The sequence below is a fragment of the Nerophis lumbriciformis genome, linkage group LG03 (assembly GCF_033978685.3).
Source record: "Nerophis lumbriciformis linkage group LG03, RoL_Nlum_v2.1, whole genome shotgun sequence".
In the NCBI taxonomy this organism is placed as follows: Eukaryota; Metazoa; Chordata; class Actinopteri; order Syngnathiformes; family Syngnathidae; genus Nerophis; species Nerophis lumbriciformis.
The window spans coordinates 22,172,413-22,200,288 of NC_084550.2; the positions used below are offsets into that span (position 1 = coordinate 22,172,413).

The 27,876-nt window shown below is 38.0% G+C and overlaps 1 protein-coding gene across 1 annotated transcript; it reads right to left on the reverse strand.

Moving 5' to 3' along the window:
* Positions 1–958: 958 nt before the first annotated feature.
* On the reverse strand, positions 959–27,521 carry LOC133581329 (uncharacterized). Its single transcript, XM_061935334.1, has 7 exons — positions 27,305–27,521; positions 16,233–16,435; positions 11,513–11,605; positions 11,332–11,427; positions 5,313–5,423; positions 3,179–3,308; positions 959–3,100 (listed from the first exon to the last, which is right to left on the reverse strand). Exons 1-7 carry the CDS (start codon positions 27,315–27,317, stop codon positions 1,218–1,220), a joined length of 2,529 nt encoding a protein of 842 aa, XP_061791318.1. The 5' UTR covers positions 27,318–27,521; the 3' UTR covers positions 959–1,217.
* Between the last annotated feature and the right edge of the window lie 355 nt (positions 27,522–27,876).

Consider the following 27,876-nt stretch of genomic DNA (forward strand, 5'->3'; position numbering starts at 1 on the left):
AATGATTGGAAACTCAAGACAGCCATGACATTATGTTCTTTACAAGTGTATGTACACTTTTGACCACGACTGTATGTTTTTAGCATTTTCTTTTATAGAATAAGGAATATCAAAATGGCTCGTCAGTAAGCGGCCCTTGGTGGAAAAAGTTAGGCTTCACAAGCCTAACGACGCCCGGCCGTGAGATCAGTCATGGCCATCATCACCCTGAACGAACAAAGAACACGTACCCTCAAAAGTCGAGATCAGTCCTCAACACATGTAGGCCAACATGCAAATACTTCTGGAGGAGGTTTCTTTGGCACACACAGTCAGTTTCCACAGGATCTGGACACAAAGTAGACAGAACTAGTAGCAACTCTGACTCAGAGGGAGAGAGGAAAAGATGTCAAACGGGCTGAAGAACACAGAACCACTTTTAGGATAAATGGGGATTAGGTTAGAAAATGATGAAATAATTATTCAAAAGTAACTACTGGGCTGTGGAACTTATGCATCAAACAAGGGCAAACAAGGGGAAAAACTGATTTTGGTTACAATAAAACCATGAAAGCCAACACAGATGGAAGAGATTAGCTGCAAATCGGTTCTAAGACTAAAGGTTCATTGTCTCGTGAGTTAATACACAAACTGATGGGAATAGATGTGCCGTTATAAAACAAAAAATGGTTGCTCCTCCTGACAGATTACAGATGCCAGGAAATTGCAGGCCAATCAAGATTCCAGACCGAGCAAATGTAATGGCAGGAAATAATTTAGACGAACTTGCCCATCGTTCAAATGTCTTGCAGGGGGAGATAAAAAGACGAGCAGGTCATTTAAGGATAAACAAAAGTCGTGGTCCTCCTGATTCCAGCTGATAGACACTACACCGTGCAGCTGCTGCCCTCTAGTGTACAGATGGAGAATAGCTTAGTCTGGTTTTCCCCTGGAAGAAAAGTGAAGTCACACAAAAAAGTGGAACTGAGGTCATTTAATTTAAGTCTCACAAAGTCAGCAAACATAATAGGAATAGAAAAAGAATTGAAGACAATTCGGTTTTCACACGACGACAGCTGAGATTTGCAGATAGAAATGTCCCTCGCAGTGTTTTACTTTTGGTTTGATGACTGGGCGTGACCTAATGGTGTCTCTTAAAAATAATAAACATGATTGGAGGGGGAAAAAAAGTTGGTAGTCTTTTTGCGGAGCATTTTGGAGCTTTTTTCTGGCAACAGTCAGTTGATGCTGGAGTGGCTTTTCAGGTGCCGCCGGAGGTGGTTCAGGCAAGTGTACGTTTTAGGACAGATCTGGCAGTGGAACGGCCTCACCCCTGAGTGGTTGAGCATGTGCTGCTTGAGTACGCTGCCGTCCGAGAAGGCTTTCCCGCACTGGGAGCACACGTACGGCCGCTCTCCGGTGTGGACGCGCATGTGCACGGTCACCTTGTGGGCCATGGTGAAGCCCTTGCCGCACACCGTGCACTTGAACGGCCTCTCGCCGGTGTGCGTGAGCCTGTGGGTGCGCATGGCGCCCATCTGCGAGAAGGCCTTGCCGCAGTCCGGGCAGACGTGGGGCTTCTCGCCGGTGTGGACCCGGGTGTGGCTCCTCAGGCCCCCCGCCGTGGAGAAGCATTGGGCGCAGTGCGTGCACTGGTAAGGACGCTCCCCCGTGTGAGTGCGCATGTGCTGCTTCAGGTCGTAGCGGTTCCGGAAGCCGCGGCCACACACCAGACAGCTCTCCGGCCGGTCGTCGTTGTGGCGCAGCTCGTGGTTGGACAAGCACTTTTCGGACAGGAAGCACTTGCCGCACTCCTGGCACTGGTACGGCTTCTCGTGGTCGACGCGTTGATGGTACTTGAGCTCGCTGATCCCGGGAAACGTCTCGTCGCAGTACCTGCACCTGAAGCGGTGGTTGGGGCTGTAGGGAAGCTGGTGCTCAGTCATCTGATGGTTCCTCAGCAGGTGGGCCATCTTGAAGGCCTTACCGCAGTGAGAGCATTCGTATTTGGTCAGCAACTGCACACACTGGTGCCGGACGCGCTCGTGCAAGGATCGGAACTGGCAGCCGCACTTGGTGCAAACGTGGGCGGCATTCTTGCACTTCCTCTTCCTGTGTCCCGACAGGTGAGTCTCGGTGCGGAAGGCTTTGCCGCACTGGGAGCACTTGTAGGGCTTCACGGCCGTGTGGAACCTCTGGTGCTCCAGAAATTCAAACCGGTACTTGAAGCTCCTTCCGCAGAGCGGACAGTTGTGGGTGACTCGTCCCCGAGGGTAGGCCGATTTGATGGTCAGTTTCCTTGAGGAGATCGACAGAGACAACGAGGAAATCCGATGGGCGCCGCCGCTTTTCCTGTGTTTACCTCCACTCAGTAACTTGGCTGCCTCCGTTTCGCCGAACTCATCGTGGCGTTGTTGATGCTTCGCCAGACACTTGGAGGAGATGAAGCTCTTTCGACATTGCTTGCACTGATAGGGCTTGTCGTGATCCACCTGCTGGTGGTACTTCAGGTCACCGATGCCCGAAAAACCTTCGCCGCAGTGGCTGCACTTGAAAAGACGGCTCTGGACGTGAGTGAGAAGGTGCTCCTTTAGGCTGCTGGACTTCTGGAAAGTCTTCCGGCAGTGCACGCAGTCATAGCTGCGGCCCCGTTTCGGACAGTGGTGTCGGAATTTGTCCAGAGAGGTGGGGAAACTGTTGCCGCATTTTATGCACAGGTACGCGGCGTTTTTGCATTTGCGCAGCCTGTGGCCGGCGAGCAGCGTTGCCGTCCTGAAAGCCCGTCCGCACTCTGAGCAGTTGTACGGCTGCAGACCGCTGTGGACTCGCTGGTGCTCCGCCAGGACCGAGTGATGCTTGAAGCATTTGCCACACTCGGGACACTTGTGTGTTCCCGACTGCTGTCCGCGGCAGGGTGACGGCGACATGTCAGCTTCTCTTTTGGGCGAATCCGGGAAGTCGGCGGACGTGGAAGGGTTCGTGGACAGCTCTTCGTCAAACATGACTATCTGAGGAACGTTGTTGACGTCGTCGCAAGCACTCGGATGGGATGCAATGGCCACTTCCAGGGAGGGGGGCAGAGACAGCGAGGGGATGAGAAGATCATCTGACTGAAATGGAGCTGTGTGGAGGAAAATAATCATTGAAACATCGAGCGAGACACTTTGATCTTTTACTGGCAATAATTACGAGGACTTACCGACAGTATTCTTGGCCAATTTTCCGTGACACTGCTTGCTCTGGAGAAGAAATTTGAGGTCATCTCCATTGGATACACACTGCATGTACTCCTCAAGCACGGAGGGGGCAGCACTGAGCCAAGATGCAGTCTAAAACAAGGCATGGAAAAAGGGTTTTTACACTTTAAACCAGACCCAAAATAAAAGAAAAATTTGATTTTTTTAAATCAATTAACTATTGTTACAAACAAAAATTGCAATTAATCAGATTTTTTTTTTTCCACATCCCGTTAGGACAGACCACTTTAAAAAACAGAATGGAATTGTCCATCCATCCATCCATTTTTACCGCTTGTCCCTTTTGGGGTCGCAGGGGATGCTGGAGCCTATCTCAGCTGCATCCATCCATCTTCTTCCGCTTATCCGAGGTCGGGTCGCGGGGGCAGCAGCCTAAGCAGGGAAGCCCAGACTTCCCTCTCCCCAGCCACTTCGTCCAGCTCCTCCCGGGGGATCCCGAGGCGTTCCCAGGCCAGCCGGGAGACATAGTCTTCCCAACGTGTCCTGGGTCTTCCTCGTGGCCTCCTACCGGTCGGACATGCCCTAAACACCTCCTTAGGGAGGCGCTCGGGTGGCATCCTGACCAGATGCCCGAACCACCTCATCTGGCTCCTCTCAATGTGGAGGAGCAGCGGCTTTACTTTGAGCTCCCCCCGGATGACAGAGCTTCTCACCCTATCTCTAAGGGAGAGCCCCGCCACCCGGCGGAGGAAACTCATTTCGGCCGCTTGGAATTGTCCATCCATCCATCCATTTTTACCGCTTGTCCCTTTTGGGGTCGCAGGGGATGCTGGAGCCTATCTCAGCTGCATTGTATTTTTTTAATTTATTTAACAGTAGAATTAAACACCCTTTTGGTACATTTTGGTAACCCACAATATAAACAGCGTACCTGCCCAATCACATTATAACTGTAGAATGATGGAGGGCGAGTTCTTGGTTTCTTATGTGGGTTTATTGTTGGGCAGTTTCATTAACGTCCTCCCAGCATGAGACTTTGAACTGTTTTTAGCTTTTAACTTTTTGAACTGTTTTTAACTTTTAAACTGTTTTTATCTAACAAACTGTTCTTAGGGTAATTTATATTTGCTTTTTAATTGTGTATTTTTATTTCTGTTTTATATGTTATTTTTTTAGTCTGTCCTTTGCCTCTGTTTCTTTGTGGTGTACAGCCCTTTGTTTTTCAACTGTGCTTGTCTTTAAAGGGCTTTATAAATAAAGTTGGTATGGTATGGTATAACAATAAAGACTGTGGGATATGCAATATTAACTATGAACTAGTGTTGTCCTGACACCAATATTTTGGTACCGGTACCAAAATGTATTTCGATACTTTTCGGTACAATTATATTCGCAGATTTATGTATGAAATATAAAAATCGCAAATCGAATCGCAATTTTGAAGAGAAAAAAAAAAAAAAAAAAAAATCAAATTTTTTTTAGAGATGTCCGATAAATGCTTTAAAATGTAATATCGGAAATGATCGGTATCGGTTTTTTTTATTATCAGTATCGTTTTTTAAATTTTATTCTTTTATTAAATCAACATAAAAAACACAAGATACACTTACAATTAGCACCAACCCAAAAAACCTCCCTCCCCCATTTACACTCATTCACACAAAAGGGTTGTTTCTTTCTGTTATTAATATTCTGGTTCCTACATTATATATCAATATATATCAATACAGTCCGTAAGCACACATGATTGTGCGTGCTGCTGGTCTGCTAATAGGACTAACCTTTAACAGTTAATTTTACTAATTTTCATTAATTACTAGTTTCTATGTAACTGTTTTTATATTGTTTTACTTTCTTTTTTATTCAAGAAAATGTTTTTAATTTATTTATCTTATTCTATTAATTTTTTTAAAAGGACCTTATCTTCACCATACCTGGTTGTCCAAATTAGGCATAATAATGTGTTAATTCCACGTATCGGTTGATATCGGTATCGGTAATTAAAGAGTTGAACAATATCGGAATATGGGCAAAAAGCCATTATCGGACATCCCTAGTTTTTTTTCTAAATCGTGCAGCCCTATTTTAAGCTGCTTTTTATTCATTGCTTCTGTCTCGCAGTTGTTTATTATGTACCTGCTTGAAATCTGGTATTGGCAGCAGCTCCTCCAGTCTGGTAAAGAATTCACAAACCAGTGTCTCCAGTGCTGTGTCAAAGTCAGGACCGTACTCCACTGGAAACACGTTCTGTTGCATAAAAAGGATGAAACATTTTCACCAATAATGTCATTTTTTATAGCAATAAAATGGGGAATACAGTACAATGACATGTATAATTGGCATGATTACACAACAGATATATGACTTATTTCCAACAAACTTTGTAGAGAGTTGGGACATGGACCAAGGAAGAATCCAGTATATTTTGGTAAGGGTGTGGATAAAGAGGACAAGACAGGAATTTATTAAAAAGGAAGTTGAGTTACTAGGTCATAATGGGATAGTTATTAACATACTTGCCAACCCTCCCGGATTTTCTGGGAGACTCCCGAAATTCAGAGCCTCTCCCGAAAACCTCCCGGGACAAATTGTCTCCCGAAAATCTCCCACAATATAAACAGCGTACCTGCCCAAACACGTTATAACTGTAGAATGATGGAGGGCGAGTTCTTGGTTTCTTATGTGGGTTTATTGTTGGGCAGTTTCATTAACGTCCTCCCAGCGCGGCAACAACACACAACAGCAGTCACGTTTTTGTCTACCGTAAAGCAGTTCGTCTGCCGTAAACAGCAATGTTGTGACACGCTTAAACAGGACAATACTGCCATCTAGTGCATTTGATGAAAGCACTTTTGTGCGTGCCACACAGCAATGCATCATCAGAGAAGGTGTTCAGCATGGTTCGAAAAATAGTGACAGAGAATAGAACAAGGATGGACAATTCAACCCTTAACTCAACAATGAGTAGATGAGTGTTATGTGTGTGTAAATGTGTAAATAAATGAACACTGAAATTCAAGTATTTCTCTTATTATATATATATATATATATATATATACATATATATATATATATATATACACATATATATATATATATATATATATATATATATATATATATATATATATATATATAATAAAAGAAATATATATTGAGAGCTAGAATTCACTGAAAGTCAAGTATTTCTTATATATATATATATATATATATATATATATACCGTATTTTCCGCACTATAAGCCGCACCTAAAAACCACAAATTTTCTCAAAAGCTGACAGTGCGGCTTATAACCCGGTGCGCCTTATATATGGATTAATATTAATATTCATTTTAATAAAGTTTAGGTCTCGCAACTACGGTAAACAGCCGCCATCTTTTTTCCCCGTAGAAGAGGAAGCGCTTCTTCTTCTACGGTAAGCAACCGCCAAGGTAAGCACCCGCCCCCATAGAAGAGGAAGCGCTTCTTCTTCTACTGTAAGCAACCACCCGCCCCCGTAGAAGAAGCGCGCGGATATTACGTTTCATTTCATTTGTGTGTTTACATCAGTAAAGACCACAAAATGGCTCCTATTAAGAGACACGCGTACAACGCAGAATTCAAACTCAAAGCAATAAGTCACGCAGTAGAACACGGAAATAGAGCAGCAGCGAGAGAATTGAACATAAATGAATCAATGGTGCGTAGGTAGAGAAAGCAACAAGATGACCTGCGCCACTAAGACAGGGAGACAGCGCTGGACGACATACGCCAACATCTGCCAGTGGATTGTAAATGCCTGGGCGGATATATCGGTCTCAACTGTGGTCCGAGCTTTCCGGAAGGCAGGATTCATGGAACTGCTGGACAACAACAGCGACACTTACTCTGATGACTTCGACGAGACGGAGCCGGCCATTTTGGATGCCGTATTCGCCCAACTTTTTAATTCAGACACCGAAGAAGAATTCGAGGGATTTATGGATCAGGAATAACTTCAGAAAGTGAGCTTTAAATGTTTATTTTGTGTGTTGTGTGACATTAACGTTCGAGCAACGTTGAGTTGTTATTGTTGCTATTGCTCTGCACTATTTTGAGTGTTACTATTTTTGTGATTGCACATTTGCACATTACATTTTGGGGGTGAACAGAGTTGTTAAAACGCTGGTTTGTAATATATTATTAAAGTTTGACTGACCTATCTGACTGTTTTTTTGACATTCCCTTTACCGCAGCGTAGGCGCGGCTTATAACCAGGGGCGGCTTATAGGTGGACAAAGTTTTGAAATATGCCATTCATTGAAGGTGCGGCTAATAACCCGGGGCGGTTTATAGTGCGGAAAATACGGTATATATATATATATATATATATATATAAATACTTGACTTGGTGAATTCTAGCTGTAAATATACTCCTCCCCTCTTAACCACGCCCCCCACCTCTCGAAATCGGAGGTCTCAAGGTTGGCAAGTATGGTTATTAAATATTTATATATGTATTTTTGATATCCTGTCTCTTTTTGTTAACATAAACCTAACATAAAAATTGTTTTAGGGGGGTTAACAAAAAAAAAAGAAGAAGAAGCTGGAAATCAAATACCGTATTTTCCGCATTATAAGCCGCACCTAAAAACCACACATTTTCTCAAAAGCTGACAGTGCGGCTTATAACCCGGTGCGCCTTATATATGGATGAATGTTAATATTCATTTTCATAAAGTTTAGGTCTCGCAACTACGGTAAACAGCCGCCATCTTTTTTCCCCGTAGAAGAGGAAGCGCTTCTTCTTCTACGGTAAGCACCCGCCCCCATAGAAGAGGAAGCGCTTCTTCTTCTACGGTATGCAACCACCAAGGTAAGCACCCGCCCCCGTAGAAGAAGAAGCGCGCGGATATTACATTTCATTTCATTTGTGTGTTTACATCTGTAAAGACCACAAAATGGCACCTATTAAGAGACACGCGTACAATGCAGAATTCAAACTCAAGGTAGAACACGGAAATAGAGCAGCAGCGAGAGAATTTAACATAAATGAATCAATGGTGCGTAGGTAGAGGAAGCAACAATATGACCTGCGCCACTAAGACAGGGAGACAGCGCCGGACGACATACGCCAACATCTGCCAGTGGATTGTAAATGCCTGGGCGGATATATCGGTCTCAACTGTGGTCCGAGCTTTCCGGAAGGCAGGATTCACGGAACTGCTGGACAACAACAGCAACATTGACTCTGATGACTTCGACGAGACGGAGCCTGCCATTTTGGATGCCGTTTTCGCCCAACTTTTTAATTCAGACACTGAAGAAGAATTCGAGGGATTTATGGATGAGGAATAACTTCAGAAAGTGGGCTTTAAATGTTTATTTTGTGTGTTGTGTGACATTAACGTTCGAGCAACGTTGAGTTATTGATGTTGCTATTGCTGTGCACTAATTTGACTGTTGCTATTTTTGTGATTGCACATTTGCACATTACATTTTGGGGGTGAACAGAGTTGTTAGAACGCTGGTTTGTAATATATTATTAAAGTTTGACTGACCTATCTGACTGTTTTTTTGACATTCCCTTTAGCGCAGCGTAGGCGCGGCTTATAACCCGGGGCGGCTTATAGGTGAACAAAGTTTTGAAATATGCCATTCATTGAAGGTGCGGCTAATAACCCGGGGCGGCTTATAGTGCGGAAAATACGGTACTTAATTTTCCAATTGTACAATTGAGTGACCAAAACATCACAAACCAGACCATCAATATTTGTATGCAATATTTCATTCAGCAGCACTATATTGTCACATAATTTAAGGCGGTAACCTTATTCTCAATCCCTATTTTCTATACAATTATTGGACATTCAGAGCTTGAACAGGTGAGCAATCAAAATACTTTGACTTTAAGCTAAGAAGTAAAACAAAATTGAATCCAGAAGCTGAAGACAAATGAAACTACACTTTAATTAAAGTAAATACAAAAAGCCGAGAGACAGCTTGTATCTCAAAATACCTTGGTTGTATATGCAAGTTGAGGTACCACTGTCTTACTTTAAATAAGAGGAGAACTACACTTGTTTTTTAATGTTATTTACAATTCTTATGTAAGACAAGAACACATATGTTTTTCATTTTTATGCATTTCAAGTTGTAATGTACAGCAAGTACGAGGTGGCTAAAAAAATGAAGCTAATGGGAGTCATTACGTCTATTGCGCCCATAAAACCCTTTACCAAACCTTAAAAAACCCACCAACAATACTCCATTTGCATCTTGTGACTGGCATATTACCAAGTATTAGCGATGTTGTTATTATAAGCGCTAACGCAGAGGAACTACTTTTAGCAGTACATTGATCACAGAGCGCTAACTCGCTTATGCAGCAATGGACATACTGTACCGGTGAGATGCTAGATCTCCTCTGAGCTGGTGAAAGTTAATTGTACATTATAAATCATGCCTCTCACTTGTGTAGTAGATGGATGTGGCCATAAACCGAGAAGTTGTTAGACTTTGACATTTAATTTAGACCAGGAGATGGTGTGAAAGATACGGAAAGACGCTAGTTTCTGGGTTTTTTTTAATGATTAATTCTTCATCTAAACAGACAGCTGTAAACATCCCATCATATGGCATCAAAGTGAGAGCAGACATTCTTCTGCAAGTGATAGTTTTGTATTTCTTGTTTAGCACGTGACAATAGTGTTACTTGCTGGATCTGTTTATCACACAACTTCTAAAACATGTACCTCATCCTCCTTATATTCAGGCTCAAAAATATAAGGTTTCTGGGAAATCATTTGTTTCAAAGTAGTCTTTGTTGGCGCTCATGAAGTATGCATGATTAGTAGTTGAAAGGAAAAGCGAAAGTTGTGATGCATAATACACCGCCGAATGCTTAAAAGGAGACAAATACGTAAGTATTACATGTTATTATGAATGTGCCTGTTACTACATTACCATACCATACCAACTTTATTTATAAAGCCCTTTAAAAACAACCACAGTTGAAGAACAAAGGGCTGTACACCACAGAGAAATACTGGCAAAGGACAGACTAAAAAATAACATTTAAAACAGAGGTAAAATACACATTGAAAAAGCAAATAGAAATGATCTTAAGAACATATATATACTACATATATATGTTATATATACTTACAGTATATAAAATGTTGATGGAGGTTTTTTTTTAAAAGCAGCAAATTCCATTAGCTACATTGTTAGCTGACTTTTGCTAGCGTTTATTTACGAGTTAAAAGGCATTAAAAAAAGAAAACCATGTGTGCTTGTCTTGCATTAAGATTGTGAATGGTAGGCAAAACATTTTAAGACAGATTTCCTTGCACTGTTGGCAGATTATTTTAAGTAATATATCTTGTATATGTTTATTTTCATTTTATTTACACAGTGTATATGTTTATTTTCCTTTTTATTCCTAGCTCTATGTAGAAGTGGCTGGTTGCATCAGCTCTGCTCTTTTAATGTCTTTGTGTTCTTTGATGTTTCCCTCTTACACACATGTAAGAGGGATGTGTGCTATGGCTATGAGTTGTTTTATCCCTTGGCCTCAGTCTAGACCCCCTCTCCAGGGGCCCAGGCTTAGACCGATTTTTCCCCCCTCACTCCCCCCCATTGTTTACCTATATCTCACCTTTTTTGAAAGGGGCGCCGGAAGTTGGCAGACCCGTCAGCGATCCTGTTCTGTCTCCCTGTAATGTTTGTCTGCTCTTGAATGGGATTGTGCTGAACATTTTAATTTCCCCTCGGGGATTAAAAATAATAATAATAATAAAGTATTTCTGATTGACAGATTCTAAGAAAATTGGTCTAACAATAACAAAACATTTTGTTATGCACAAACTCACTTACTTGCTTCTTAGTCTGTATTTTTACAGTTCGGTCTCTTTCACAATGACCATTAACAACGGTAAATGTGACAAAATATTGTATTTACAGTGAAGTGTGATAAAGGTGAAGGCAGATCTTGGGTTATTTTTCTATTTCACATACTCTTTAAATGGGGAAAATCAATACGAACACTTGAGGGTATGTTGTTTACGTTAACTGTTAGAGACCTTATAGGGTAGTGTAACATTTCTGTCCTGTTCTTCTCTAGTGTTTCATACTTATTAATATTGAAATATCACTTCTCCAAAACAAAACCTTTTGTTAACAGTTCAGTCTACCTTGAGGAAATGTTCTCTGCCATCCGTGTCTTCGATGAGGCCCTGTACTAGCTTCATGAAGTTAGCCTCGGGTGCTTCAATCACAGGATCATTCGTCTAGATGGCAGAACACAGACCGGCAGTCAGTAATGGTGAAATAACAGACTATATTAAAAAAAATAACCTCACTGGCGTGACTCACCTCCTCGATGCAAGAAGATCGGATCCTGTTAAGGTGAGTCTCAACAGCTTTCAGATCTTCGGGATGCTCAGAACGCAACAATTCCAGAGTGGTCTGGTGAGAATGTACATTTTCTTCAAAGTGACGTTGGGAAATTAAAATACAATATTGTACATCTAAGTAAGTCTCCACTGAATGTTTTAAAAAAAGGTGGTAAACACAGTTTCAGCATATTTTCTACATATTTTTTTAAAACAAAACTAAGCATTTCTATATTAAAAGGCATTTAAAAAAAACAACAACTCTTGTACTGGATTTTATTACATTACGTACCGTATTCTTCGGAATTTAAGGCACATTTAAAATCCTTTCATTTTCTCAAAAATAGACTTATGTTCGTATTAATTCTGGTTGTGCTTACTGACCTCAAAGCAATTTTATTTGGTACATGGTGTAATGATAAGTGTGACCAGTAGATGGCAGTCACACATAAGAGATACATGTGGACTGTAGGTTGACACCTGGGGCCGTATTTATCAAGCGTCTTAGAATTATTCCTAAGAAGTCTGCTAAGAGTTGACTTATGAGTAAAGAAATTCTTCGCTGAAAGCTGCACTTAAAAGTTAGTTATCAAGTGTCTTACTCACACTTTCAGCGACGTGTAGGACTGAATCTTAAGTGTCACACTCAGAGCTGAATTCCGACATTACTATGTGCCGTAAATGAAATTTTAGGTGACGTAATTTCTGTGTCCATAGAAATGACCAATCACGGAAGGGAATCCCTTGTCTAAGAATAACATACTTGCCAACCTTGAGACCTCCGATTTCGGGAGGTGGGGGGAGGTGGTGGGCGTGGTCGGGGTGGGACGGGGGCGTGGCTAAAAGGGGAGGAGTATATTTACAGCTAGAATTCACCAAGTCAAGTATTTCATTCATATATATATATATATATATATATATATATATATATATATATATAGGAAATACTTGACGTTCAGTAAATTCTAGCTATATATATATATATATATATATATATATATATATATATATTTTATATATATATATATATATATATCTATATATAAAATAAATAAATACTTGAATTTCAGTGTTCATTTATTTACACATACACACACACATAACACTCACCTACTCATTGTTGAGTTAAGGGTTGAATTGTCCATCCTTGTTCTATTCTCTGTCACTATTTTTCGAACCATGCTGAACACCCTCTCTGATGATGCATTGATGTGTGGCACGCACAAAAGTGCTTTCATCAAATGCAGTAGATGGCAGTAATGTCCTGTTTAAGAGTGTCACAACATTGCTGTTTACGGCAGACGAACTGCTTTACGGTATACAAAAAAGTGACTGCTGTTGTTGTGTGTTGTTGCCACGCTGGGAGGACGTTAATGAAACTGCCTAACAATAAACCCACATAAGAAACCAAGAACTCGCCCTCCATCATTCTATAGTTATAACGTGATTGGGCAGGTACGCTTTTTTATATTGTGGAGGACCTGAGTCCGCCTGAATTTCGGGAGATTTTCGGGAGAAAATTTGTCCCGGGAGGTTTTCGGGAGAGGCGCTGAATTTCGGGAGTCTCCCGGAAAATCCGGGAGGGTTGGCAAGTATAAAGAATAAAGAAATATCTTAGAAATATTTAAGTGGACAATGGGAGTGTATATTTTGACAATAAACTACAAAATAATACAAAACAAACAAACAATATTGGCAATGAATCAAAAATAAATGTTTCCTTTTTTTTCCAATTCATTAATTAGGCAACTAATTTGAAACTGGTGTGGGTGGCTCTATATATACTAGCCCACTGCAGCCACATGCAGAAATCAAAATGGAATCGAAAAGAAAACCAAACTGGCGAGAGGATGAGACACTGTTGTTAGTAGAGCTTCCGCTCCCTGAACGTTCGCGCACATCTCTCTCGCCTCAGTGCCATCCCCCGCTGGCAACTCCTAACCACTTAGGACACCTCTGAAGGTCTCTTAAATATCGTGGAGAGTAGGAGTGATTCTTAGACTTAAGAAAGTTCATAAATAGCTTTTATTCTTAAGTTTGAGAGTAGGACTAAATTTCGCAAATTCTCAGGACTTAAGTGTAAAATGGCACTCTAAGACGCTTGATAAATACGGCTCCTGTTCTATAGATGACGTTAGCAAGTACCCGTAAGCAAGCAACACCAACACTTTGATGTTTCATTGAGAATATAGAACATTACACACAACACTCAAAAATCTGTCAAAATGTTTTAGTGCGACTTTTGTAAGCTATGAAGCTGCACCGCTTGATGGAACGCGGAGCACTATGGCTACCATAGTCAGACGTACTGTGCTTCAACTAGGGATGTCCCGATCCGATATTTGGATCGGATGCCGATATTTGCCAAAAACTGCGTATCGGCAAGGCATGGGAAAATGCCGATCCATATCCAGTTTAAAAAAAACTCCGGTCTGTGTTTTCCAACGCACCGATTTAAATAATACATTCCACTTTTCTGCTGCTCCGTAATTTCCGTTCCGCATTTTCTAGCACACCTTCAACACATCCACAGGTCTGTGGATTCTCACGCAGTTGCTTTTAGCTGCTGGCATTACACGACAGGCTCTTCTCACTCTTTCCTGTGTCTCCCTCTCACAGACAGCAAGCGCACCTTCTTACACACGTCACATACTGTCACGTCATACGTCACGTCATACGTCACGTCATACGTCACATACGTATACGTCCTCCCCGAGCAGAGAAGTAGCAGCATGGCTAACGTTAGCTGTGATGCTAGCGCAGCCGTGCGAGCAACGCTCCCTCTAAGATGCTCGCCTGTGCAATTGCGCACTGTTTAAGCGTCCTCTGCGCATAGCAAATCTATGCCACGCACAAAATCAAATTAAAAAATAAGCGCATAACAATTTTCGACACACGGACACGACAGAGAAAACAGTTTTCGTCATCATTGTTCAAATATTGTGACGTCTGTCGAGACGCTTATCTCCATTCGGTGCCACACGTCCACACCATCAAAATGCCGAGGCAAAAATTTCCACATCAACACCGTATGAAAAAATTAGTGATTTTTTTAGTTGTGATTTCCTTCTCTGCATGAAAGTTTAAAAGTAGCATATATTAATGCAGTATGAAGAAGAATGTTTTAATGTAGACATGCAAGCCTTGAAAGAAAATTTTGAAAATCAAGACTACATTTCCTGCAAATGGATGCATTTGTACCATATATTTTAACTTTAGATTTATTCTCATATCAAACTCTTTTGGCTGTCTTTTTGACACTTACATCCGGCGCCCCCCTCCACACCCTGGATTATAAATCATGTAAATAACTCAATGTGATTATCTTGTTTTGATGACTGTATTATGATGATAGTATATATCTGATAGTATATATCTGTATCATGAATCAATTTGAGTGGACCCCGACTTAAACAAGTTGAAAAACTTATTCGGGTGTTACCATTTAGTGGTCAATTGTTCGGAATATGTACTTCACTGTGCAACCTACCGGTACTAATAAAAGTCTCAATCAATCAATCAAAACACATATAATCATCATACTGCTGTGATTATATACATCAAGTGTTCATTCAAGGCTAAGGCAAAATATCGAGATATATATTGTGTATCGCAATATGGCCTTAAAATATCGCAATATTAAAAAAAGGCCATACCGCCCAGCCCTAGTTTCAATGATGCCATTTCTGTTTGTCATGTATAATTTTGTCTATATTGTGTTTATCCTTAAATAAACAGGTCAGTTTCTTGTTACCAACCATTGTGTATTATTCAAACTCCCCTAATTCAGCTGGCTAGTTGTTATCAAGAGTACTAAAACCCTTTTCAACATGATTCTGACAACTAAGTAGGCTAAATAACTTTAAACTTTAATACATGCTCGGATAGGCCAGTATCGGTATCGGATCGGAAATGCAAAAACAATATCGGTATCGGATTGGAAGTGCAATAACCTGGATCGGGACATCCCTAGCTTCAACATACGGTTATTATTATATTGTGTGTATAACGACCCCAAAATGACACCTATTAGGAGACACTATCTGGCGTTTTGTTTCGCAATATTATGCAAAACCAACTTTTCTTACCTATTGGTATCTGCTGATGTGTATTTGGGATCTGCATAAGTCTTGAAAATGTGCGCGCGTCCGCACCGTAGTTAATAAGCTTGATGGGGTCCCTGGGACACCATTTTGAAAATTCCTAGCGCCAACACTGATACGTATTAAGTAGCAAAAGTAGCAGATAAATCTACTGCTAAAATGTTGGTTACTGTACTTGTATTGAACATTTTTGAATACTGAAAGTAAGAGCAGAAAAGGTATCCTCTTGTTAATTTAAAGTGTTGGTTGCACTTTATTTAAATACGATGTAAATGCATTGGCAATTAATTGTCGTTTACCTGCTCATGTGTATGCATAATTCAAATATATCTAACTCCTTACAATAATTTTTTTTGCTAAAAAGTTACTGAATCGATTTCAACTCACTGAATGGTTTGTCATTGTATTGTTGTAAATAAACTAACATAGTCCCTGAAAAGTATCGCAACATCAAATTATGATTTTGAATCGAATCGTTACACTCCTACCACATACCTAAACAATGGGCATATAATTTCCAGTTTTTCCGACAGAGCACGTCGATAATACAAATATGTTGATAATACAAAGCATATTCAAGAGTTTCCTTTTCCTTACCCTGGCCCTCAGGCCGAGCGACAACAGTCTCCCCTCTCTCTTGCTCATGAGGTCAGGAACCGCATCCGTAACCATGGATACGAACTCTTCCAGCTTCCCATAGTGCTTAATGTTCCTCTGGCGAACCACTTCCCACATCCCAGCTGACATGAGCCGCAGTGGTGGCACCAGGAGGGCCAGTGATGACAGGGGAACACTAAATTCTTCAAACAGACAGAACAAAAAACTTTAAATATATATTAAATTGTTATAATATTATGTTGTGGAGGGGGGCGTGGTCGGCGCACCTCCTGCAGGAATGGGGAGTGTATGGACCAGCCTCGAAGCACAGCTGGCAGGTGATTGGATTACCCAGCTGTGGCTGATCATCCAATCACCTGCCATGCTTATCAGCAGCAACCGGACCGACACACGGGGAATGAGGTTGGAGTTGCAAACTGACGCTACACGTATGTGCCCGAGACCACGCAGCAGAAGGACTGAAAAGTTGCAAGAACAGTGTGCTGTGCTGGCGCGTGTGCGCACAAATAAAATACATTATTACACCAGACTACCGGGCTCACGAGAAGGTCTATTACGGTCAGGAGGACCCACAAGAGGGAAACTTCTACATACGTGTTCACTAATCGTTTTTTTATACAACTCAATCCAGCCCATCGTTTATCTCAGTGGTCTCCCAAATTTTTTGCACCACGGACTGGTTTAATGTAGGCATTATTTTCAGGGACCTGCTTTCCACTTGTGCCCAATAAATACAGCAATAATAAGTGCATGAAAAATACAACTCACTATAACGCTGTATTAGTGTTTCTTTGCGATGAGATGCAGATGGAAATCAGCCTTTGGCTACAATCTGTCACTTTTCTGTCTGATATGTTCATTCATGTGCATTGTATCATGTAACAAATATAGCAAATGGCAACTTCCCATGAGGAGTTTTATTGTACATCTATAAACAAGCTCATTGGTGTGTCTAGTGCACAGGTGTCAAACTCAAGGCCCAGGGGCCAGATTTGGCCCTCCACGTCATTTTATGTGGCCCTCAAAAGCCTGGAAATAATGTTTTCAATAAAATACCTTATCTTTTCTTTCTTTGCTTTCTTATTTTATTACTAAAAGTATTGGTTTTTTTTTTCTAGTTAGACAGGGTAAAAAAAAAATTGTATTGCAAGAAATATTGTATTATCTAACGTTGTTGGTCAAAACCCAAATAAATAGAATTTAGGGAGTTTCTTTTTTTTACAGCATATTACTGTAAATTGGAAAAAAAAGGACCAATGTTGTAAAATTCTGTTGACTGAGCTGTCAGTTTTTTGTTTTGTTTTTTACTGTAAAATCCACGGTTGATGATTTTACAGTAGCACATTTTATTATGGTAAAAAACTGGCAGCTGAGTTACCAAAATAAAATTAAACAGCGGTACTGTGTTTCTATTTACAGAAATATGTTGTAAAAAGAATAATAATAATAAATAAATAAAAACATACTCTCTACTTTCTTACAAAAGGTATTAGGCTTTTTTTTCTAGTTTGAGAGGGAAAAAAATAGTGTCCAATATTGCAAGAAATATATTATCTAACTATGTTGGTCAAAATCCAAATAAATACTTAAATATCTGCTTAACTTATGATTTCGAAGCAAGTTGTCCATCAAATTGTACACTATAAAAATTAGCAATAGATTTTACTGTAAAATTTAAGGAGTTTTTTTTTTACAGCATATTACTGTAAGTTGGAAAAAAACGACCAATTTTTTTTATACAGTAAAATTAAGTCGACTGAGCTGTCAGTTTTGGGGTTTTTTTACTGTAAAATCCACGGTTGATGATTTTAAGGTACCACATTTTATTATGGTAAAAAAACGGCATCTGAGTTGCCAAAATAAAATTAAACAGCAGTACTGTATTTCTATTTACAGTAATATGTTGTAAAAATAATAATAATTAAAAAAAACTCCATACTCTCTACTTTCTTACTAAAGGTATAAGATTTTTTTTCTAGTTTGACAGGGGAAAAACATAGTGTCCAATATTGCAAGAAATATTATATTATCTAACTTTGTTGGTCAAAATCCAAATAAATACTTAAATATCTGCTTAACTTATGATTTCGAAGCAAGTTATTCATCAAATTGTACACTATAAAAATGACCAATAGATTTTACTGTAAAATTTAGGGAGTTTGTTTTTTTTACAGCACATTACTGTAAGTTGGTGGGAAAAAAGCGACCTATGTTAGTTTTTTTTACAGTAAAATTCTGTCGTCTGAGCTGTCAGGTTTTTTTTACTGTAAAATCCACGGTTGATGATTTTATGGTACCACATTTTATTATGGTAAAAAACTGGAAGCTGAGTTGCCAAAATAAAATTAAACAGCGGTACTGTGTTTCTATTTACAGAAATATGTTGTAAAAATAATAATAATTTAAAAAAACACAGGCTCCAGCGCCCCCCGCGACCCCAAAGGGAATAAGCGGTAGAAAATGGATGGATGGATGGACCATACTCTCTACTTTCTACGGAGCCCCTAAAGGGACATGGGGGAATTTTTTTAGATATGTATTTTGTGCGCAGGAGAAACTCTCTCGTGTGCACAAGAAAGTTTTGCGTGCGTTCAAGATAGTTTCTCGTGCGCACGAGATACATATCTAAAAAAAATAAATACCGGTAAATAAAAAATCCCCCATATCCCTTTAGGGGCGCCGTAACTTTCTTACTTAAGGTATTGGTTTTTTTCTCCTAGTTTGACAGGGAAAAAAATAGTGTCCAATATTACAAGAAATATTATATTATCTAACTTTGTTGGTCAAAATTCAAATAAATACTTAAATATCTGCTTAACTTATCATTTCGAAGCAAGTTATCCATCAAATTGTACACTATAAAAATGACCAATGGATTTTACTGTAAAATTTAGGGACTTTTTTTTACAGCTTATTACTGTAAGTTGGGAAAAAAAACTATTTGTTTTTTCACAGTAAAATTCTGTCAACTGAGCTGTCAGATTTTTTTGTTTGTTTTACTGTAAAATCCACGGTTGATGATTTTACGATACCACATTTTATTATGATAAAAAACTGGCAGCTGAGTTGCCAAAATAAAATTAGACAGCGGTACTGTATTTCTATTTACAGTAATATGTTGTAAAAATAATAATAAAAAAACCCACCATATATTTTACAGTACAATATTTTACTGGCAACTAAGCTGCCAGTTTGTTTCTGTAAAAAACAGTGGTAAAATCGGCAGATTTTTTTTACACTTTACGTAAAAAAAAAGTAAAATATTTTAATTCATAGGCAAATTTGTTAATTGTTTACTGTTACACACGGCCCTCTCATGGCAGCCATGACTGCGGTTTGGCCCTCAAAGAAAACAAGTTTGACACCCCTGGTCTGGTGGGACAGACCAAAGTTAAGTTGGAGAAAATGCAGCCTGGAAATAATATGTTTCAATAAAATACCTTATATTTTCTTTCTCTACTTCCTTATTGTCTTACTAAAGGCATTAGGTTTTTATTTTCTAGTTTGACAGGGAAAAAAATTGTGTCCAATATTGCAAGAAATATTATATTATCTAACTTTGTTGGTCAAAATCCAAATAAATACTTAAATCTCTGCTTAACTTATCATTTCGAAGCAAGTTATCCATCAAATTGCACACTATAAAAATGACCAATAGATTTGACTGTAAAATTTAGGGAGGTTTTTTTTACAGCATATTACTGTAAGAAAAAAAACTACCAATGTTGTAAAATTCTGTCGACTGAGCTGTCAGGTTTTTTTACTTTATTTTTTTTTACTGTAAAATCCACGGTTGATGATTTTACGGTAGCACATTTTGTTATGGTAAAAAACTGGCATCTGAGTTGCCAAAATAAAATTAAACAGCAGTACTGTATTTCTATTTACAGTAATATGTTGTAAAAATAATAATAATTAAAAAAAACTCCATACTCTCTACTTTCTTACTAAAGGTATAAGATTTTTTTTCTAGTTTGACAGGGGAAAAACATAGTGTCCAATATTGCAAGAAATATTATATTATCTAACTTTGTTGGTCAAAATCCAAATAAATACTTAAATATCTGCTTAACTTATGATTTCGAAGCAAGTTATTCATCAAATTGTACACTATAAAAATGACCAATAGATTTTACTGTAAAATTTAGGGAGTTTGTTTTTTTTACAGCACATTACTGTAAGTTGGTGGGAAAAAAGCGACCTATGTTAGTTTTTTTTACAGTAAAATTCTGTCGTCTGAGCTGTCAGGTTTTTTTTACTGTAAAATCCACGGTTGATGATTTTATGGTACCACATTTTATTATGGTAAAAAACTGGAAGCTGAGTTGCCAAAATAAAATTAAACAGCGGTACTGTGTTTCTATTTACAGAAATATGTTGTAAAAATAATAATAATTTAAAAAAACACAGGCTCCAGCGCCCCCCGCGACCCCAAAGGGAATAAGCGGTAGAAAATGGATGGATGGATGGACCATACTCTCTACTTTCTACGGAGCCCCTAAAGGGACATGGGGGAATTTTTTTAGATATGTATTTTGTGCGCAGGAGAAACTCTCTCGTGTGCACAAGAAAGTTTTGCGTGCGTTCAAGATAGTTTCTCGTGCGCACGAGATACATATCTAAAAAAAATAAATACCGGTAAATAAAAAATCCCCCATATCCCTTTAGGGGCGCCGTAACTTTCTTACTTAAGGTATTGGTTTTTTTCTCCTAGTTTGACAGGGAAAAAAATAGTGTCCAATATTACAAGAAATATTATATTATCTAACTTTGTTGGTCAAAATTCAAATAAATACTTAAATATCTGCTTAACTTATCATTTCGAAGCAAGTTATCCATCAAATTGTACACTATAAAAATGACCAATGGATTTTACTGTAAAATTTAGGGACTTTTTTTTACAGCTTATTACTGTAAGTTGGGAAAAAAAACTATTTGTTTTTTCACAGTAAAATTCTGTCAACTGAGCTGTCAGATTTTTTTGTTTGTTTTACTGTAAAATCCACGGTTGATGATTTTACGATACCACATTTTATTATGATAAAAAACTGGCAGCTGAGTTGCCAAAATAAAATTAGACAGCGGTACTGTATTTCTATTTACAGTAATATGTTGTAAAAATAATAATAAAAAAACCCACCATATATTTTACAGTACAATATTTTACTGGCAACTAAGCTGCCAGTTTGTTTCTGTAAAAAACAGTGGTAAAATCGGCAGATTTTTTTTACACTTTACGTAAAAAAAAAGTAAAATATTTTAATTCATAGGCAAATTTGTTAATTGTTTACTGTTACACACGGCCCTCTCATGGCAGCCATGACTGCGGTTTGGCCCTCAAAGAAAACAAGTTTGACACCCCTGGTCTGGTGGGACAGACCAAAGTTAAGTTGGAGAAAATGCAGCCTGGAAATAATATGTTTCAATAAAATACCTTATATTTTCTTTCTCTACTTCCTTATTGTCTTACTAAAGGCATTAGGTTTTTATTTTCTAGTTTGACAGGGAAAAAAATTGTGTCCAATATTGCAAGAAATATTATATTATCTAACTTTGTTGGTCAAAATCCAAATAAATACTTAAATCTCTGCTTAACTTATCATTTCGAAGCAAGTTATCCATCAAATTGCACACTATAAAAATGACCAATAGATTTGACTGTAAAATTTAGGGAGGTTTTTTTTACAGCATATTACTGTAAGAAAAAAAACTACCAATGTTGTAAAATTCTGTCGACTGAGCTGTCAGGTTTTTTTACTTTATTTTTTTTTACTGTAAAATCCACGGTTGATGATTTTACGGTAGCACATTTTGTTATGGTAAAAAACTGGCATCTGAGTTGCCAAAATAAAATTAAACAGCGGTACTGTGTTTCTATTTACAGTAATATGTTGTAAAAATAATAATAATTAAAAAAAACCCACCATATATTTTACAGTACAATATTTTACTGGCAACTAAGCTGTTAGTTTGTTTATGTAAAAAACAGTGGTACAATCGGCAGATTTTTTTTTTACTCTTAAAATATTTTAATTCTTAAGCAAATTTGTTAATTACCGTATTTTCCGCACTATTAGCCGCACCTAAAAACCACAAATTTTCTCAAAAGCTGACAGTGCGGCTTATAACCCGGTGCGCTTTATATATGGATTAATATTAAGATTCATTTTCATAAAGTTTAGGTCTCGCAACTACGGTAAACAGCCGCCATCTTTTTTCCCCGTAGAAGAGGAAGCGCTTCTTCTTCTATGGTAAGCAACCGCCAAGGTAAGCACCCGCCCCCATAGAAGAGGAAGCGCTTCTTCTTCTACTGTAAGCAACCACCCGCCCCCGTAGAAGAAGAAGCGCGCGGATATTACGTTTCATTTCATTTGTGTGTTTACATCTGTAAAGACCACAAAATGGCTCCTATTAAGAGACACGTGTACAACGCAGAATTCAAACTCAAGGCAATAAGTCACGCAGTAGAACACGGAAATAGAGCAGCAAGGTAGAGGAAGCAACAAGATGACCTGCGCCACTAAGACAGGGAGACAGCGCCGGACGACATACGCCAACATCTTCCAGTGGATTGTAAATGCCTGGGCGGATATATCGGTCTCAACTGTGGTCCGAGCTTTCCGGAAGGCAGGATTCATGGAACTGCTGGAAAAACAACAGCAACATTGACTCTAATGACTTCGACGAGACGGAGCCGGCCATTTTGGATGCCGTATTCGCCCAACTTTTTAATTCAGACACTGAAGAAGAATTCGAGGGATTTATGGATGAGGAATAATTTCAGAAAGTGAGCTTTAAATGTTTATTTTGTGTGTTGTGTGACATTAACGTTCGAGCAACGTTGAGTTATTGATGTTGCTATTGCTCTGCAGTAATTTGAGTGTTACTATTTTTGTGATTGCACATTTGCACATTACATTTTGGGGGTGAACAGAGTTGTTAGAACGCTGGTTTGTAATATATTATTAAAGTTTGACTGACCTATCTAACTGTTTTTTTGACATTCCCTTTAGCGCAGCGTAGGCGCGGCTTATAACCCGGGGCGGCTTATAGGTGAACAAAGTTTTGAAATATGCCATTCATTGAAGGTGCGGCTAATAACCCGGGGCGGCTTATAGTGCGGAAAATACGGTATTTACCGTTACAAGTGGGCCTCTCATGGCAGCCATGTGGCCCTCAATGAAAACAAATACAAATTTGGCAGCAAATAACTGTAAATTGGAAAAAAAAACGACCAATGTTAGTTTTTTTTACAGTAAAATTAAGTCAACTGAACTGTCTGTTTTTTTTGTTGTTTTTTTACTGTAAAATCCACGGTTGATGATTTTACGGTAGCACAAAAAAACAGGCATCTGAGTTGCCAAAATAAAATTAAACAGCGGTACTGTATCTCTATTTACAGTAATATGTTGTAAAAATAATAATAAAAAAAACACCATACTCTCTACTTTCTTACTAAAGTATTAGGTTTTTATTTTCTAATTTGACAGGGAAAAAAATTATGTCCAATATTGCAAGACATATATTATCTAGCTTTGTTGGTCAAAATCCAAATAAATACTTAAATCTCTGCTTAACTTATCATTTCGAAGCAAGTTATCCATCAAATTGTACACTATAAAATGACTAATAGATTTGACAGTAAAATTTAGGGAGTTTTTTTTTTACAGCATATTACTGTAAGAAAAAAAACTACCAATGTTGTAAAATTCTGTCGACTGAGCTGTCAGGTTTTTTTATTTTATTTTTTTTTACTGTAAAATCCACGGTTGATGATTTTACGGTAGCACATTTTATTATGGTAAAATTAAACAGCGGTACTGTGTTTCTACTTACAGTAATATGTTGTAAAAATAATAATAATAAAAAAACACACCATATATTTTACAGTACAATATTTTACTGGCAACTAAGCTGTTAGTTTGTTTCTGTAAAAAACAGTGGTAAAATCGGCAGATTTTTTTTATTACTCTTTATGTATTTTTTTTTTTTAATATTTTAATTCTTAGGCAAATTTGTTAATTATTTACCGTTACAAGTGGGCCTCTTTTGGCAGCCATGTGGCCCTCAATGAAAACAAATACAAATTTGGCAGCAAATAATTAAGTTGAAAAAAAAACGACCAATGTTTGTTTTTTTACAGTAAAATTAAGTCGACTGAGCTGTCCGTTTTTTTTTATTTTTTTACTGTAAAATCCACGGTTGATGATTTTACGGTAGCACAAAAAAACTGGCATCTAAGTTGCCAAAATAAAATTAAACAGCGGTACTGTATCTCTATTTACAGTAATATGTTGTAAAAATAATAATTAAAAAAACACCATACTCTCTACTTTCTTACTAAAGTATTAGGTTTTTATTTTCTAATTTGACAGGGGAAAAAATTATGTCCAATATTGCAAGACATATATTATCTAGCTTTGTTGGTCAAAATCCAAATAAATACTTAAATCTCTGCTTAACTTATCATTTCGAAGCAAGTTATCCATCAAATTGTACACTATAAAAATGACTAATAGATTTGACAGTAAAATTTAGGGAGTTTTTTTTTTACAGCATATTACTGTAAGAAAAAAAACTACCAATGTTGTAAAATTCTGTCGACTGAGCTGTCAGGTTTTTTTATTTTATTTTTTTTTTACTGTAAAATCCACGGTTGATGATTTTACGGTAGCACATTTTATTATGGTAAAATTAAACAGCGGTACTGTGTTTCTACTTACAGTAATATGTTGTAAAAATAATAATAATAAAAAAAAACACCATATATTTTACAGTACAATATTTTACTGGCAACTAAGCTGTTAGTTTGTTTCTGTAAAAAACAGTGGTAAAATCGGCAGATTTTTTTTTTACTCTTTATGTAATTTTTTTTTAAATATTTTAATTCTTAGGCAAATTTGTTAATTATTTACCATTACAAGTGGGCCTCTCGTGGCAGCCATGTGGCCCTCAATGAAAACAAATACAAATTTGGCAGCAAATAATTAAGTTGAAAAAAAACCGACCAATGTTTGTTTTTTTTACAGTAAAATTAAGTCGACTGAGCTGTCCGTTTTTTTAAATTTTTTTACTGTAAAATCCACGGTTGATGATTTTACGGTAGCACAAAAAAACTGGCATCTGAGTTGCCAAAATAAAATTAAACAGCGGGACTGTATCTCTATTTACAGTAATATGTTGTAAAAATAATAATAATAAAAAAACACCATACTCTCTACTTTCTTACTAAAGTATTAGGTTTTTATTTTCTAATTTGACAGGGGAAAAAATAATGTCCAATATTGCTAGAAATATATTATCTAGCTTTGTTGGTCAAAATCCAAATAAATACTTAATTCTCTGCTTAACTTATCATTTCGAAGCAAGTTATCCATCAAATTGTACACTATAAAAATGACCAATAGATTTGACTGTAAAATTGAGGGAGGTTTTTTTTTTTACAGCATATTACTGTAAGAAAAAAACTACCAATGTTGTAAAATTCTGTCGACTGAGCTGTCAGGTTTTTTTATTTTATTTTTTTTACTGTAAAATCCACGGTTGATGATTTTACGGTAGCACATTTTATTATGGTAAAATTAAACAGCGGTACTGTGTTTCTATTTACAGTAATATGTTGTAAAAATAATAATAATAAAAAAAAACACCATATATTTTACAGTACAATATTTTACTGGCAACTAAGCTGTTAGTTTGTTTCTGTAAAAAACAGTGGTAAAATGGGCAGATTTTTTTTTTACTCTATGTATTTTTTTTTAAAATATTTTAATTCTTGGGCAAATTTGTTAATTATTTACCGTTACAAGCGGGCCTCTCATGGCAGCCATGTGGCCCTCAATGAAAACAAATACAAATTTGGCAGCAAATAACTAAGTTGGGAAAAAAAACGACCAATGTTTTTGTTTTTTTTTACAATAAAATTAAGTCGACTGAGCTGTCCGTTTTAATTTTTTTACTGTAAAATCCACGTTGATGATTTTACGGTAGCACAAAAAAACTGGCATCTGAGTTGCCAAAATAAAATTAAACAGCGGTATTGTGTTTCTATTTAAGGTAATATGTTGTAAAAAAAAACAATAATATAATAACACCATATATTTTACAGTAAAAGTCTGGCAACTCTGCTGCCAGTTTTTTTCTGTAAAAAACTGGTCAAAACGGCAGATTTTTTGTTTACTCTTTACGTAAAAAAAAAAAAAAAAGAGTAAAATATTAAAATTCGTAGGCAAATTCGTTAATTATTTACTGTTAAAAGCGGCCCTCAATGTAAACAAGTTTGACACCCCTGGTCTAGTGGGACAGGCCAAAGTTAAGTCAAAGAAAATGCAGTCTTTAATAAATCATTTAATGTTTCTCTGCGGCCGGGTAGCAAATGCGTCACGGACCAGTACCGGTCCGGTGCTTGGGCACCACTGGTTTTATACCACAAAAATTAAAAGTAAAATAAAAATAAGGTAGAAAAGCGCTATACGTGTATAACCCATTTACCATTCCATCCATCCATTTCCTACCGCTTGTCCCTTTCCTCCATACATTAACCACAGTAACTCAACCTGCTCTCAAACATAAACATAACAGCTCCTCCCTCGCGTCGTTTCTTTTTTGCCTCATGTTATCTCCAATGACTTAGCCAAACACACACGTAGTCTCCTACAAATACTCTTAAATGCGGCATAAATAAACGCACTAGTCGCACTTACTTAACAAATGTGCACAATTAATTATCGCCGGTGTTTGTTAGCTAATGCTAACAAGCTAAGCTAATGCTAACTAGTTAGGCTAATGCTAACAAGCTAGGCTAATGTTAAACAGCTAGGCTAATGCTAACAAGCTAGGCTAATGCTAACAAGCTAAGCTAACGCTAACAAGCTAGGCTAATATACAGCTCGCTAATGTTAGCCGGACTAACCCCGCCACTCCATCTCGTTCCAGAGATTAGCCGAGGCCTGTTTTGGTTCGATATCACCGTTCGCTTGTGCGGGAAGGACGGGGTCGGAAGAAGGGCAAAATGCAAAAATTCCGTCGAGTATTCGCGAGCTCCTGCATACCCATGTCGCTCATCGTCGAGGTCTTCAACGCCGACGTCCAGCAAAATTCCCACCGGGGCGACTTTTCATGTTTTCTGCTTAGCCAGCAGGCTAATAGTTGATATGGCGCAAGGGCGCCAACTTCTTCCTGAAACGCGCCGTGTTGGTGCCCGTCTGTATGTCGTAGGCAAGCGGTGTTCGTTTTAAGGAACGTGGCAGCCCGATGTAGACCCTGCTGGTAATCACAACCACCGCCCACCTGAACAGTTTTTAAATAATTAATATTGCAACGCACACTAGTTGATGTCAACGTTGTAAATAAAAAAACAAATTATATTGAAACTTCAAAAAAACAACAACAGTATTTATAGATGTTATGGTGATTTTAAATACACTTTTATTGACTTAAATATTACATTTAGTATTTGGCAGTTATAAATTGAACATGTACACACTGCATGTTCCACTGATGATCATTAAAAAAACACTTAAACCAGTGGTCCCCAAACTACGGCCCGCAGGCCGCATCCGGCCCGCCAGCATCCAAAATCCAGCCCGTGGGATTTACTATCAATGTTATATATATATATATA

Coding starts and splice junctions, on each gene's coding strand:
- LOC133581329 (XM_061935334.1), bottom strand. Junction 11,606..16,232: donor CGCTCGGCCTGAGGGCCAGG/GTAAGGAAAAGG, acceptor CATTCTCACCAG/ACCACTCTGGAATTGTTGCG. Junction 3,101..3,178: donor ATTGGCCAAGAATACTGTCG/GTAAGTCCTCGT, acceptor TCCTCCACACAG/CTCCATTTCAGTCAGATGAT.